Source organism: Harpegnathos saltator, unplaced genomic scaffold (genome assembly GCF_003227715.2).
Source record: "Harpegnathos saltator strain DR-91 unplaced genomic scaffold, Hsal_v8.6 scaffold1, whole genome shotgun sequence".
NCBI classification, from domain to species: domain Eukaryota; kingdom Metazoa; phylum Arthropoda; class Insecta; order Hymenoptera; family Formicidae; genus Harpegnathos; species Harpegnathos saltator.
The window spans coordinates 1,219,846-1,233,307 of NW_020229872.1; the positions used below are offsets into that span (position 1 = coordinate 1,219,846).

At 43.1% G+C, this 13,462-nt stretch overlaps 4 protein-coding genes across 9 annotated transcripts; 1 reads left to right on the plus strand and 3 right to left on the minus strand.

The window, feature by feature from the left end:
* Window positions 1-84: 84 nt before the first annotated feature.
* On the minus strand, window positions 85-3,695 carry LOC105190427 (uncharacterized). Of its 3 annotated transcripts, none has more exons than XM_011153186.2 (6): window positions 3,654-3,695; window positions 2,077-2,427; window positions 1,336-1,445; window positions 1,157-1,255; window positions 395-514; window positions 85-283 (listed from the first exon to the last, which is right to left on the minus strand). In XM_011153186.2, the coding sequence occupies exons 2-6, from the start codon at window positions 2,404-2,406 to the stop codon at window positions 163-165; spliced, it is 780 nt and encodes a 259-aa protein (XP_011151488.1). In that variant the 5' UTR covers window positions 2,407-2,427; window positions 3,654-3,695; the 3' UTR covers window positions 85-162. The 3 variants fall into 3 exon arrangements, with proteins under 3 accessions (XP_011151488.1, XP_011151490.1, XP_011151489.1); XM_011153188.2 differs by lacking the exon at window positions 3,654-3,695 and adding an exon at window positions 3,239-3,282; XM_011153187.2 differs by lacking the exon at window positions 3,654-3,695 and adding an exon at window positions 2,635-3,002.
* A 287-nt stretch (window positions 3,696-3,982) lies between these two features.
* Window positions 3,983-6,440, plus strand: LOC105190425 (acyl-CoA dehydrogenase family member 9, mitochondrial). The gene is made up of 2 exons (XM_025306287.1): window positions 3,983-6,124; window positions 6,221-6,440. Exon 1 carries the CDS (start codon window positions 4,109-4,111, stop codon window positions 6,008-6,010), a length of 1,902 nt encoding a protein of 633 aa, XP_025162072.1. The 5' UTR covers window positions 3,983-4,108; the 3' UTR covers window positions 6,011-6,124; window positions 6,221-6,440.
* Window positions 6,441-6,442: 2 nt separating this feature from the next.
* On the minus strand, window positions 6,443-10,463 carry trus (programmed cell death 2 like trus). Of its 2 annotated transcripts, XM_011153185.3 has the most exons (5): window positions 10,169-10,463; window positions 8,985-9,415; window positions 8,217-8,669; window positions 7,438-7,710; window positions 6,443-7,355 (listed from the first exon to the last, which is right to left on the minus strand). In XM_011153185.3, the coding sequence occupies exons 1-4, from the start codon at window positions 10,277-10,279 to the stop codon at window positions 7,446-7,448; spliced, it is 1,260 nt and encodes a 419-aa protein (XP_011151487.1). In that variant the 5' UTR covers window positions 10,280-10,463; the 3' UTR covers window positions 6,443-7,355; window positions 7,438-7,445. The 2 variants fall into 2 exon arrangements, with proteins under 2 accessions (XP_011151487.1, XP_011151486.1); XM_011153184.3 differs by having other exon boundaries at window positions 6,443-7,710.
* On the minus strand, window positions 10,361-13,067 carry fy (fuzzy planar cell polarity protein-like protein). 3 transcript variants are annotated; one of them, XM_025306364.1, is made up of 6 exons: window positions 12,781-13,067; window positions 12,261-12,602; window positions 11,868-12,065; window positions 11,539-11,738; window positions 11,092-11,457; window positions 10,361-10,983 (listed from the first exon to the last, which is right to left on the minus strand). In XM_025306364.1, exons 1-6 carry the CDS (start codon window positions 12,856-12,858, stop codon window positions 10,881-10,883), a joined length of 1,287 nt encoding a protein of 428 aa, XP_025162149.1. In that variant the 5' UTR covers window positions 12,859-13,067; the 3' UTR covers window positions 10,361-10,880. The 3 variants fall into 3 exon arrangements, with proteins under 3 accessions (XP_025162149.1, XP_011151480.1, XP_011151484.1); XM_011153178.3 differs by having other exon boundaries at window positions 12,261-12,653; XM_011153182.3 differs by having other exon boundaries at window positions 12,261-12,574; window positions 12,781-13,065.
* Between the last annotated feature and the right edge of the window lie 395 nt (window positions 13,068-13,462).

Below are 13,462 nucleotides of genomic sequence, written 5' to 3' on the forward strand. Positions count from 1 at the left end.
AGATGTCGTAATAATAATAATATGCAATATAATTTATATAAATAATAATATTAATATGATTGCGCTTATATGATGATAATAATAATCAATAATCGCTACAATAAATAATAAAGAATAAGAAATCAGATTAATATGACGTCTTTCGTAAGGTCAAGATCACAGTTAGCCGCAATTGTGAGACTCTGCCAGGACCTTGACGTAAGCGCTGTAGTCCTTTGTAGGCACGTACTGTTTGTACACATTGCCCATTCCTCTGCAATCTCGCAAGCTGCTGATCTCGTTCCTGCGACAAATATGTAACACTACAGTGAATCTCTCGCGATTTCGGTTGAGAAGGAACGAGACGGTCGAAGTTTCGACGAAGGACGAATTCGATCGGGGAACAGGAGTTTACCTGCAAAGGACATCTTCCAGGCTGGACAAGTGCTCGTCGTCCTCGCACCATTCCATCCACTTTCTGTAGAGTTGAAGCTCTTGTATCTCGTCGAGATATTCGTGGCACATGCTTCTCAAGCTACCAGAAACGTCGTAATTAGAGCACCGCGAATTAGTTTCGGGGAAGATTCATCTTGCAAGGCGATGTGGTAGTCTGCAGAAATCTGACAAAATGTTTTCGAATTCCCTTTCCCTTTTTTTTAACAAGAAGGCTGATTTGATTCTCCTTCGGCATTTTGTAATCGAGGACCTTATGAGCTGCAATAATCGCCTTGCAAAGATGTAATAAAATCGTGTAATAAATATGTCTCCCCCCTTTTTTTTAACAAGAAGATTTAATACTCCTTCGGCATTTTGTAAGCGAGGATCTTATGAACTGCAGTGATCGCCTTGCAAAGATATAATAAATCGTATAATAAATGTGTCTTCGATAAATATTTTATGATAAACTTGTTGTAAACACATACACACATACACACACACTGAGAAAAAATTATATTAAAATTAAACAAATATTTGTTCGAATGCGACTGTGAATATATTTATTCAAATTAAGCGACTAATTTCTAAAATGAAATACGGAGGTTCTGAATGTAAACTTTTTTCTTGAATTTTAGAAAATAATTGCTTAATTTAAATAAGTGTATTCACAGTCATATTCGAACAAATATTTATTTAATTTTAATACAATTTTTTCTCAGTGCACACCCGTTGGTCTCACCTCTTTTCCCACAATCCATCAGCGGACGAGGTGACAAGCCTGTCGCCGGGCAACGGGTCGGAAATAAATCTCTCGTCGTCGATCTCTCGCAGGCCGTAGCTACGAGAGAATTATGTAAGCATGGCTGTACTCGTAAGCGCATCCCGTGTAAAGAAAGTCACGCTAAAAGGATACGATACTGTCGGAAGGACTGATCGCAGATGCTTCTCAAGAGGAGAACGGCTTGCGCGTCGGTCAGCCAGTCGCCCGGTGCCATCGTATCGTGAATCTCGAATAGAGTTTCGCTAATCTGCAAAAACCAGGTGCATATATTTGTAGTAATTAATGAAAAGAAGGATCCATCGAAGCAAATCAGCTGCTCGAATTTCGTCAGTAAAATCCTAAATGTTTCTTAAATCTCTAGTCCGCGTAAAACAAGCTTAAGCTTTAATTCGTCCGATTTATTTAATTCTTCAAACGGAGATAGAGTATGCGCTAATTAATGCAGTCGAATGAACTTTTCAACAACTGAAAAAGAAACATCTATATCACACATACAATTATATCTCAGTTTCATTAACTACTGTGTCGACCTGACTCGATCGTTATTCATACGACTCGCAATTGCAATTTGTGCGACAAAATTCACATAATATCCGCATAATCTCAGTTAATTTCCGTCCAATGTACACTCGTTTGCAAGATGGTTTAATTCTTCCTGCGAACATACTTGCCGTCTAATGAGAAACCTGTCGTATTTAACGTCTAACAATTACTCGAAAACGAATTCGCTCGCTGAAGGTCAGCCGCATACTGTCGAATATTGTTTCATAAACACGAGCTCACATCTACATCTGTTGCATATCGATGAATATCGAAGGCACAATATGATAATAAGCGTAAAAATGTATAACAATCGATTTTCGCGTCGCAGTACCGACCTCGTCGGCCACGGCCGAGCACATGCTACATCTGATGCATGCGGACATTAAGTCCACGTGAATAATGCCGCCTCCATTATTCTCGAGGCCGCCATATGGTATCTTCCGCATCACTACGAAGGTGGAGGAGTCGCACTCGCAGTGAGGATCGACCGTACGGTTCGATTCCGCCGAGGAAATGTAGCGGATTGTTGGGATTGCGCAAGTGCACCTGTCGCCGTCGCCGTTGCTTTTTCGATGCGTGTGCATTCTGCGCTTGCCGAAATCGCATCCGCGTGAGGCGAACGCGAGCGACAGCAGTATCAACAGCAGCGATTCCTTCCAGCGCATCCTCCCAACTGCATCCTATTCCTTTGAACGAGAAACGATTGAATTAAAAACGTGTACGGATATTTCTAATTGAATCGAATTAAATGATGCGAATGAGATGAGAAAGCTTGGAATACTTAGAAAATTACAGGAAGGAATTATATCCGGAAAAAATTCGGGAGGTTAAAACTGTTGGAGGATATTTAAGAATATTCAGGATAATTGACATATTTAGAATTTCCAAGTTACTTGAATCTCTTCTGCCACTTCCTGATTCAGCGAGATCTCGCCCTTCGAGATCTATAAAGATCTTTTAACGATCTTTCTTACGTTCACTTGTGAGACGAAACGTTAATGCATATGTAAGCTATTGATATAAAAAGATGAGAAGAAAATGTTCATTTAGTTATCGTCTGATTACATCTCTTGCATGACGTTGCAGAGGTTACAAACCGCGGGGAAATATCGTGAATATCGAAAAAATTGTAAAAACAGACGGAGCGCGAAGCGAAGCTGCTGTCTGATTGTTGAAGCAAAACGATGTAACGATGTGTATTATACTCGCCACTCAATAAATAAGAAATTTCTGAAGAAAGTTTTGTCCTTAAAATGCATATGTCATATTTCTGATAAAATTAAATTTCGACGTAAAAGCTTAACTGAAAGATCAATTTAAATATCGAATAGACACCAGTTCTCCTAACCTAACCTAACCTAACCAATTCTCGTTAAACTTAATATATCTCGACAATAAACACACATCCTGAAGAACATTCTGAATTTAATATAAATAAATTTAACATAACATACATAATAATATAATTACTATGGCATGCAATTCTAAGGAAAACACCTGATTTAGCTTGGCTGCATTTTATGGCAGTCGGTAAGTTGCGATCCGTATCTTTGTTAAAAAATTGATTTTAGCCAAGACACGAGCCACAACTTACCGACTTCCATAAAATTTAATTGAAATCTGAACCAAACGTTCTTATGAATCTTCAGAATCGCGTTCAATTATATTTGTTGAATTACAGAAGATGACATTATCTTTATATTTTTCCCTCCACCGGAAGTGCCTAAAAATAGACATCTATATAAGTAAATGCTAAAAATCAATTATTACGGTCACTTTCGGTGGGAAGAAAAATTCGATTTTTACGTAATTCACGGGCCATTTTATGTAATTTTACAGGTACTGTTAGGTATGAGAGCTCACAAAATCCTGATTTCTTCGAGGTATCGCTGTAAAACTGAGAGACAATTACCTCGGGGCATTTTCAATGGAAGGAAGAATGCGCCATTTTACGTGACTCGACGAGTACTATCGAACTATGCAACTCTGAAAAATTTCTTCAAAACAAATCGATTGTTATCGATACTGCCAACTATCGATAATTTATCGATACTGCCATCGATACTTCTGCGTCTTCGGTGCAGAGAGCGCAAGTGCAAAAGAGCAGATCTCCCTCGTGCGAGACACTAGTGGTCTGTTCTTTTTAGCTGCACTACTAAACTGGTGCAATAAGTTAAAGTGAGAAGAAATATAGTTGTCTCATTCTAACTTATTGCACTAGTTCCGCAGTGCAGCTGAAAAGAACAGACCACATACATGATACATGTGATACACACAAGCTCTCCGCGTGCCGTTCTTCACTGCTCAGGTCTGTGTTCAGGTTCTGTGTGAAGTTGTTGTTGACGAATTGTTCTGCCCAGCGTGACAATGATGCTGGCTCGTCGATTGTTCTGTCAGAAACAACTGTGGCAAGTCTCGTGCAAGTACCGGACGGTAGTGCGGCACACGCAAAGCACCGCGAATCAAATACCCGAGACATTTTCGGTTGGAAGTCTGAACCTGGAGCCTAAGCGGCTGCCGGAGGCCCTGAAGAAGCAGCCGCAGCGGCAGCCGTTCGCGAAGAACCTGTTTCTAGGCGCGCTTGACCACGAATTCATGTACTACCCTGAGCCGCAAACCAAGGACAGATACAATGAGTTCTTCGAGTGGCTGAAGCCGATCGAGAACTGCATATCCGAATGTCTGGCGAACCCAGAGGATATCGAGCGGAACGAGATACTCTCTGAGCTGAAGAATCTGGGTCTCTTCCGGGCGTACGTGAGCGAAGATTACAATGGCTTGAACCTGAATCATACGGAATTGGCGAAGCTGCTGGAGGTGCTCAGCAGCTTGCCCTGGTTAGGCTCGTACTTCGTGAAGAATTACATCATGCCGATTCAGCTGATCAACATGTTGGGCTCGGACGCACAGAAGGCCAAGTACTTGCCGAGGATAGTGAGCGGCGAGGTGGTGCCCACGGTGTGCTTCACCGAAGCCAATGGCTTCAACCCGCAAAACATCGAGACCAGAGCCGTATCTTTGGATGACAACATGCATTGGCTGCTGAGCGGCGAGAAGACCTTCGTGACGAACGGACAAGACGCCAATCTCTTCATCATCTTCGCCCAGTGCGGCCTCGGCCGGGCGTCTACCGCCGTAGATAACGTCTTGTCTGTGTTTCTGGTGGAAAGTAACGTTCGAATCACTGTGCGGGATGTCAGCATTTTGGTCGGGCAACAGGGTACTTCGATAAGTACGATCACCTTCAACGACATCAAGGTTCCTAAGGAGAACCTCCTCGGCAAGATAGGATCCGGAATGGATGTGCTAATCGACTTGATAGCACCGGGCAACAGGCAGATCGCTCCACAGACGATTGGTATCTTGAAAAATTTCATAAAGCTGCTGGTCAAGAACATATTGCAGAGGAAACACTTGGACCGAGATCTGCACGAGTACGAGCTGATTCAGCAGGCAATAGGCAAGATCGCCACCAGGCTGTACGGAATGGAGAGCATTCTCTACATGACCACCGGCATGATGGACACTTTCGACAAGCAGGACTGCGCGCTGGAGAAAGCCATGGTGGAGGTGTACTGCGCGAACGAGTGCATCGCTTGCATCCACGAAGGCCTGCACGTTATCGGGGCGCAAAGTTACATCCGGGGGAACCCCTACATGCAAATCCTCGAGGACGCGTTATCGTACACGCTCTACGACAGTTACAACATCGATTCCAACGTGTACGTGTCGTTGTTGGGTCTCCAGCATACCGGTAAAAACATGTACAAGCACATACACAAGCTGCGAAACCCCTTCATGTATCCTAAATATATCGTCAAGTGGATGTTTGGTTACACCCCCGTCCGGAAAGTCGGAGGCGCCGAGCACATGCATCCGTCGTTGGCGCCAACTGACCCCATATTAGACACCTGCATCAGCAAGCTGGCGGACGTCGCGATTCTCTTGCTGGAACGCCACGGCCAGGACATATCCGACCAGCAAATGGAGCTGGGCCGGCTGAGCGACCTGGCGACGAGGACGTTCGCTCTAATATCCGTTCTCTCACGTACCTCCCGAGCCTACTGCATCGGCCTGAGGAACGCCGAACAAGAGCGACACGTGGCCAACAGCTTCGCGATATTCTGCTTGGGGAGAGTAACCATGCTCACGGACGAGATCCTAAAGGGCAGCTGGAGTAACGGCGACAGGCTGTTCCAGGACATCGCCAATCTCATATACAGCAAGAAGGACTACTTCGCCGAGCATCCGCTCAAAAGAACTTACTAGGTGTTTCTAGGACTTTCGAATTGAGACATTGTAAAGATACGAACTTCGTGCCTGTGAAAACTACGAGAAGATGAACAGAAAGGCTTGCCTGAAGCTTTTGTTCCGGTGTGTGAGGCACGTATTTAATAGCGAAAGTCAACTCGACGCACCGGGATTGTATCCTGGACGAAGGTTGTTACCTCCTTTCAAACGGTGCTTCTTGATTTTTAGGATGGAGCAACGTTGTGCGTTCATGTAAGAGCAACGGCAGTTGGAATCAGATAGAGTACGATTAACGCCCAAATATGCGTCCAATTCGATGTGTCTGTAAAATATCCTTTTTTATCTCGTAGTTTACATGATCGTCGTGACTGCATTGTAAAGACACGTATTGTAAATAATTCGCACCTGGAAGGAAGAGCGGGAACAAATATACACACACACACACACACGTTCCATCGAGCTCTTCTGTGTATTTATACGCCAGTAGCAATTGTACAGTCATACCTTACGTACTAAGATCGAGTCGAAAAGTAAAATAAATGCTCTTAATCAGACTCTTCTATCACGGGCATCCCTAGATTCTTCGCATAACGCTCGACAAGTATAACTCGAAAAGTGCATGCTTGTGACTCTTTCGCTACGTCGTTGCCGCCGCCGCCGCCGCCATCGTCGTCGTGGACGTGAGAAATAACCGGACGAAGTGAGCGCGTCCTCTCCGACAAGGGAAGCGAAGCCGAAAGTAAAGGGAAGAACTGGCAGGTTTTTGAATCCGATTCGCTACATGTCGAGCACCCCTTTCGATGTATCGAATAAACGCTTAATACGTACTTTAAGTATACCTCGTTCATTTAAAGTCTAGCATATTTTTGACGGTTTCGAATACTCCGCGTTCACAGACAATGTCATCAAATCACATTCGTATGACATACTTGAGGTGGTATTCGCATAGTCAGATTTTATACATTTATTTATCTAAATAACGTCTTAGCTTCACCTTCGGACACTTCGTAGAGAGCCAATGAAACGGCTCGTGCAATATCTTAAAATAAACTGAAGACGATAATAATAATTAATAAATAATCGAATAAACTTGAGTGTTGCAAAACACAAAGCAGACTATGAATACCGCTCTTCGTGTTCGTTCCTCGCGCATCTCGACTTCGTCATCACCCACCTATCCACTTACCCATCCATCCATCCATCCATCCATCTATCCACTCACCCATACGTCCGCTTCCGATTGATCCGCTTTGTTCGGCTATTTCTCAACGTGGTCGTCGCTCGCTACTTAGGAGACTTCTGATGTATTACACGAACAGGTGGTGGACGGTATTTCTCTACTGACGTAACATGACTAGTCGTCCTAGACGCGTGTAATACGAAACTCTATAGGATCACTGGAAGAACCTTGGCTTCACTCGTAATCTTCCCTTAGTAGTTAGTACCTTAACGACTATAATCTCTCCGCCTGAACGACGACATGCTCCTCCCGGTAAGAGTCGGTCGCGGACCAGCAGCTTCTCACGCAGGTGTATATCAAAACGGTGCCGAACTCGATCTGGAAATTCCGTTCGCTGCGCGGATGCAACGTCAACTTCGGTATGATCGTCGGCAGTACTTGCAGCTCGAACGTCATCTCGTCGCCGCAGTGCCGACACTTGCCGATGCATCCGCTTAGCGGGTACAGCAGTAACGGTGCTGCGTTGTCCCTCGAGTATCTAAAATTGACAAGGATTGAATATTAAGATAAATAATATAATATAATATACCCAGTCAGAACCGTAACGTTGATTCGACGTTGAAATGGGTGAAACGTTGAGTCAACGTTAATTCAACCCTCATCGACGTCGAATCAACGTTGTGGTTCTAACTGGATATTGATATGAGATTTTTATAAATAGAAGAGGAATTGTACGCGATTATAATTTATCATTGATAAATTAATTGCATATAACTGACAATACATAATTATATTATGATATAGTATAATTATATATATATATATATATATATATATATATATATATTTATATATTTTTGTATTATATATTTCTTTATACGTATACTTTATACATGCCAAGCGAAAAATTTTTAGATAATCCAATCGTTAGGCTCGCGTGGGGGGGAATCATCCTGTATATAATTTATATATATTATATATATACTCAGAAATATATATTACGTTTTCATGTGAGAACATGGAAACATCAGCAATGACGATTACCGTAGTAACTGTCCGGGATTCCTCTGTATTCTGCAAACAAAATTATGGAACATCTCGTCACCGTGCCTGGGAATACCCTTCTCGTACTTCTCCACATCCGTGTCGATGGTCTTGGGATTGCCGGATTCTGGCATGAACTTGGTCGACACGTCCACGTTGCTGTGCTGATACTCGACCAGCAGATCCCGCACGTGCTGGGACACGTCCGCGCTGTAGTCCTCTTCGTCGACCGACAAGAATATCTCGATGAAGGAGTACTTGGTCTCCGCGTTCGTGATCTGCAGCGGCAACGGCGTTACCTCGTGCAGTAAACTAACTAGATCACACTGCGGTCGCGTCGGGGTGTCGATGCACACGACCTCGCTCTCATCTCCGTCAATCTCCGCGGAAGCCTGAGGAGAATCCAAGCGACCTACGGCGCCCCCGCTGACCGGAGAATCCACGCTGGTCGGGCTGAAATTCAAGAATGACGTTCACGCACGGAGAAACCCTGGATCTTCTCACAAATTCTCAGGCAAAAGTCGTGAAGTGAACTGACCCGTTCTCTCCCGACGTACAAATACGATAATGTTAAAAAAATAACAGTTGAACGATCACCCAAGTAGAACAGAAAATCACGATAATGTCAAAGGACGAGAAAATGATTACAAGACCTCACTTTTCGATCGTGACCGAAAATTCCACCATTATCTCGTCATTTCCACAATGCTATCGTGATTTTGGGTTCTACCTGGCTAGCGGATAATCAAGATCAATCCCGATATAGACCTATTCGCATTCGGATCGTCCACGCGCAGTACGGACAACTCCTCCCGGATATCCTGGTCTATCTCCTTGTGCAGAGAAAAGTGAAACAGGGGATCGTTCCCCAGCATGTTATTCCCATTCTGCTCGGACGCGTTGTCATTCACGTTATCCCCCCAGTCATCCTCATCCGACAGCCAGGCCGTCGTGGACGGCACGTTAACGCTGCCGCAATCCGACGCGCTCGTCTTGGTCTCATCCTCCAGATGCTGTATCCTCAAGCATGTCCAGCTCTCGTTTTGATTCCAGCAGTTCGGGTTGATGCACGCGAATATGTATAGTGTCCGATGGTACTTGGAATTATCTAACGGCGCGTACAGTTGCAGCGCCAGCAGTTGATACAAACCGCAGAGTCTGCATTGTGGCGACGACAATGTGTTCTTGCCGTAACAGTTCTGAAAAAAGACAAGGAGATACAGTCACAAGACAGTCGCGTGCTCATTAATTACCTATTGGCCTAATGGTATCACTTGTTGATTAATTATACCAGTGCAGCGATGCTTGGAAAGTTGATTGTATCAGGGCGGGTTGTTCCAACTCCTTGGTAAGTTGACTGATAGTTAAATCACATGTCTGTCTTCGTTTAAACTGAAGGAAAAACAAAGATAAACGTATGATTTAACTATCAGTTAACTTACCAAGAAGTTGGAACAATCCTTGGGAAATATATACTGTTGACTCAAACCCGTTGAAACCAGTTCCCTCTCAATTAGTCCTGACACTACACGATGGGATTGCTGCACTCCAAAATGCGCTGAGGGTACTGAAGATCGACAGTTCACGTTACGTGTGTTGCTTCCATTTTCAATATTGATACTGAATGTCCACTGTCAACTCGATCTTCAACATCGCCAGTAAGTTCCGGAATGCAGCCGATGCTAATCAAATCCCCCCTCCGTCGAGTCGAAAGTTCAGCATTAGAGAGTACTCGCGAGTGGTAACGAGAGCATCCTATATATGTCATTTGTTTGTAAATATCTCGCATTGTTACGTCGTCCAACGTCAGCACGGTGCTTGACGGATCGTCTCACCTAGCGGGAATTTCCCCGCCAACGATCGGCCTCGCGATGAGACTGGCGATAGGTGAGGGCGAGAGGTGGAGAGGATATTTTGCGCGAGGACAAAGTGAACTCTCCGCGTTTGCTCACCGCATGCCCGCCGATCTTGTTCGTCTGGAAGCTCAGCGAGAAACGGTGCTTCTCGGCGACGTACTCGTCCTCGAATCCGAGATACACCTTCGTGCGATTGTCGCAAGCCATTAAGTTCGATCGGGACCGCAGTACCGCATTGGAAGACTTCTGTCGCAAAAGGAGCGAGGAACACCTGTATTCCCGTTTTAGTTACGACCGGGACAGCTGACACGCATCAGTAACGCTTGACGCGTGCGCCTTCGCCGGCTGGCGCTTCCATTATCGATTTTTTCGCTGCTACGAGCAGCGTCGTGCTGCGGGCGTTGTGCGGGAGGCGTTCTTGTTTCTCCGACTTCCGCGAGATCCGCCTCACGGCTGAGCTAACCAGACACGTGCACGTGTTACGATCGCCATTCGTGATTTAAAAGAAAAAAAGTGTACGTCCAGCTGCACTTCCTACCGCAAGGAAGTGCAGTTGGAAGCTATAGATCCTCATAATTGACTTATACTCGAATTGCATGAGAGGTCTTATTTTTGTAAGCTTCCTCTGCGTCTACGACGTTCCTTTCCCCTCTCTTCCAAGTGCGAGGCGATATTCGCTTCATTTTAATTGCATACATGAGATATAAAGAAACAGTGAGGAGTGGCAAGCTATGGTCTGTTCATTTCAGCCGCAGCTTTTTCACTCGGTTTTACTTTCTCTACTCGCTTCGAAGTCTACATCCGCATGTCATCGGTTTCTGAGAGATAAAAGTAGATCTAGGTGGCGTCTAACGTGTAATCGCATTTCTTCGTGTTTTGTGCAACGAAGGATCTGACAAACAGCAGCGAGACTTCCAAGAATATGTAATAAAATTAGTACAAATCAATATTTTATTTGGTATATTACAAATGTAGGAAAGAAAGAATGTAGGAAAGAGAGAGAGAGAATGGAAGCCTACCAATATCCTTGCTTATCGCTAAACACTGTCTTCAGTATCTTCTGACTGATCAGTCTCATGGTGTGAGTCGGTACAGCGGACGTGTACAAGACACAAAGCACGTGGTCGCCGTGCCTGACGGCGTGGCACTTGTGATACTCGGAGCACAGATACGTTTCCTTCGCTCCAGTGAACTTCCACGTGCCAGCGCTCGTACCTTCGCCGCTGCTGTCGTCGCGTTCGGCCGACAGCGCGAACGTCTCGACGGCCTGATGGTAAAACGTCCGCAGGATGTCCAATCTGTGAGAACCCGTCACGCGATTTTTCGCGCACTGCGCGTTCCTGCCGAGAACGAACTTCTCCACCTTGTAATTCGCCAGCAGAAATCTAAAGTGTTGCTCGAATTAACGATTTTGTTATTCGAGTAATTCGTTACAGTGACAATCTTATCCAAAGCGATGATCTTACCCGAGCGTCTCGCTGTCTAAAGATACAGATGTGGGTAGGTTCCGTGGGTAACACTGCTCGGAGGCGCACAGCGCATCAATACTGCCTTTCCAGCACTGTACAGCGAACCTCTCGATCTCCGTTAGCTCTGGATTCGGCCCGCATAACGCCAGTACTTCCACGTGATTGATTAGAGATATAGAGACCAATCTGAATGCCACCTAAATGGAGTATCATAAAAATCTAGTTAAACTTATAATTATTCCACTTCCTGAAGTATTTTACAGAATGTATGATCTCTTCTTTTAATTTCCTCTCTCAAGATTTAATATCTGTTCAACAATACTCACACTTGGACTCTTACGTGGTAAGAACACTGGAATATCCCGAGTGGTACAGATACTCTCAGTAGTAATTGCTATAGTTAGTAATTTCCTCTCTACAGGATCTAATGACCACCAGCCTTCCGTGGCAACTGCTACACAACCGTGCACCAAGACACATCCATATATTGAGTCCAAACATTCCATGAATCCTTCTAAAGAAGTCTTGAATATATATGTGTTAATGCAAATATATATCGCACAATTTGACTCTCAGAAGCCAAACCAGTCAACTCTATTCTATAAGTATTCTTAATTTTGGAAAGTTAAGCTCTAATCATAAAATTAAAAGATAAATCAGTTTGGTTTCAGAAAGGTTCACTTGAGATACCAAGTTTGCTCAGTAAAACATTTAGCTACCTGAAGCAAATGATTCTCAGGAGATATGATGCATTCTGTCATATTGACCATGTCAGTTTTTGCTGAAATTTTATCTCCTATGTCTAAACAGTCCATCAGTTTGTCTATGATAGGACCACAGAGACGCATATCTTTCTTAAGCCTTTCTATGTTTTTAGTATTCTTTATCTCATCGATACCAGTGAAAAGAACCATTGCACCAAAAGTGGCGTCCAGGAATTTGTCTAATACATATTTGGTCACTCCACTGGCGATTACTATTAGCATGATACAGTCTTCAAATTCCTTCCATACCACAGTTGTGTCTGGTAAATCTGTGCTCAATAAAGTGATATCCTGTGACTTTAAGAACATATGAACTCCATTAAGAGATGCTATTTTTGAAAATGTCATCTGTAATTATTAATCATAACATTCTTTGTAAAAAAGATAAAGAGAAAAGAAAAATAGCCATGCTTAAGAAAAGGACAGGAATGTAATGTCTATCAAATATAAATCATGGAATTATTTGTGAACATACCGTATCGCTATCTCCATTGTGACGTGTAAACAAAGGAATTCCTCCTGAGGAAGTTAAGCACATAACATGCGCCGACATTCTCGCATAAATTTTAAATATTACGAGAGTGAGACACGCTCGAAGTGTCAATCGTAATCCACAAAGTTGTAAAACTTTCTCTAACTTTTAATATAATACATATCAAGAAAATTATCACATCATATTGCAAGTATAGTACCGGGATTGTATTTATGTTGACCATCAACAACAAGTCTAGCAGATCCGTCATCAAGTCATACTACTTGGAAAATAAAGACGTCTTTTTAATCTACCGTGAGTCATTAAGGTCATTAAAATTTTCTTAATCTGAATCTAAAATTTTCTATTAAATGGCGTTCTATGACTGAGAAGGAATTTTATTTCTCGTTAGTAAATATAAATGAATTTTTTACAATTTGTTATATCTTCGTAAAAAATAATAACACTATAATTTTACATACCTAAGAAGTAAAAACTTCATAATACTTCATAATGCTTTACAGACCATTTTATTATCATTAGTTTTACCAAAGTTTGACTTTAAACTTATTAAAATTTGAATTATAATAGGACGTCTAATTAATCGCCGACTTATACTACTTCAATTTTTGGCTAAAGAAAGTAGCGACTCGTATCGGAAACTTTGAAACTAATTTGAATAAAA

Coding starts and splice junctions, on each gene's coding strand:
- LOC105190427 (XM_011153186.2), bottom strand. CDS start 2,406: ATGCGCTGGAAGGAATCGCTGCTGTTGATACTGCTGTCGCTCGCGTTC. Junction 1,256..1,335: donor TGCGATCAGTCCTTCCGACA/GTATCGTATCCT, acceptor ATTCTCTCGTAG/CTACGGCCTGCGAGAGATCG. Junction 515..1,156: donor GATGGATTGTGGGAAAAGAG/GTGAGACCAACG, acceptor CGTTTCTGGTAG/CTTGAGAAGCATGTGCCACG.
- LOC105190425 (XM_025306287.1), top strand. CDS start 4,109: ATGATGCTGGCTCGTCGATTGTTCTGTCAGAAACAACTGTGGCAAGTC.
- trus (XM_011153185.3), bottom strand. CDS start 10,279: ATGGCTTGCGACAATCGCACGAAGGTGTATCTCGGATTCGAGGACGAG. Junction 9,416..10,168: donor ACAAGATCGGCGGGCATGCG/GTGAGCAAACGC, acceptor GTCTTTTTTCAG/AACTGTTACGGCAAGAACAC. Junction 7,711..8,216: donor AATCCCGGACAGTTACTACG/GTAATCGTCATT, acceptor TGTCAATTTTAG/ATACTCGAGGGACAACGCAG.
- fy (XM_011153178.3), bottom strand. CDS start 12,858: ATGTCGGCGCATGTTATGTGCTTAACTTCCTCAGGAGGAATTCCTTTG. Junction 12,066..12,260: donor CTGAGAATCATTTGCTTCAG/GTAGCTAAATGT, acceptor TATATATTCAAG/ACTTCTTTAGAAGGATTCAT. Junction 10,984..11,091: donor AGCGATAAGCAAGGATATTG/GTAGGCTTCCAT, acceptor TATTCTTGGAAG/TCTCGCTGCTGTTTGTCAGA.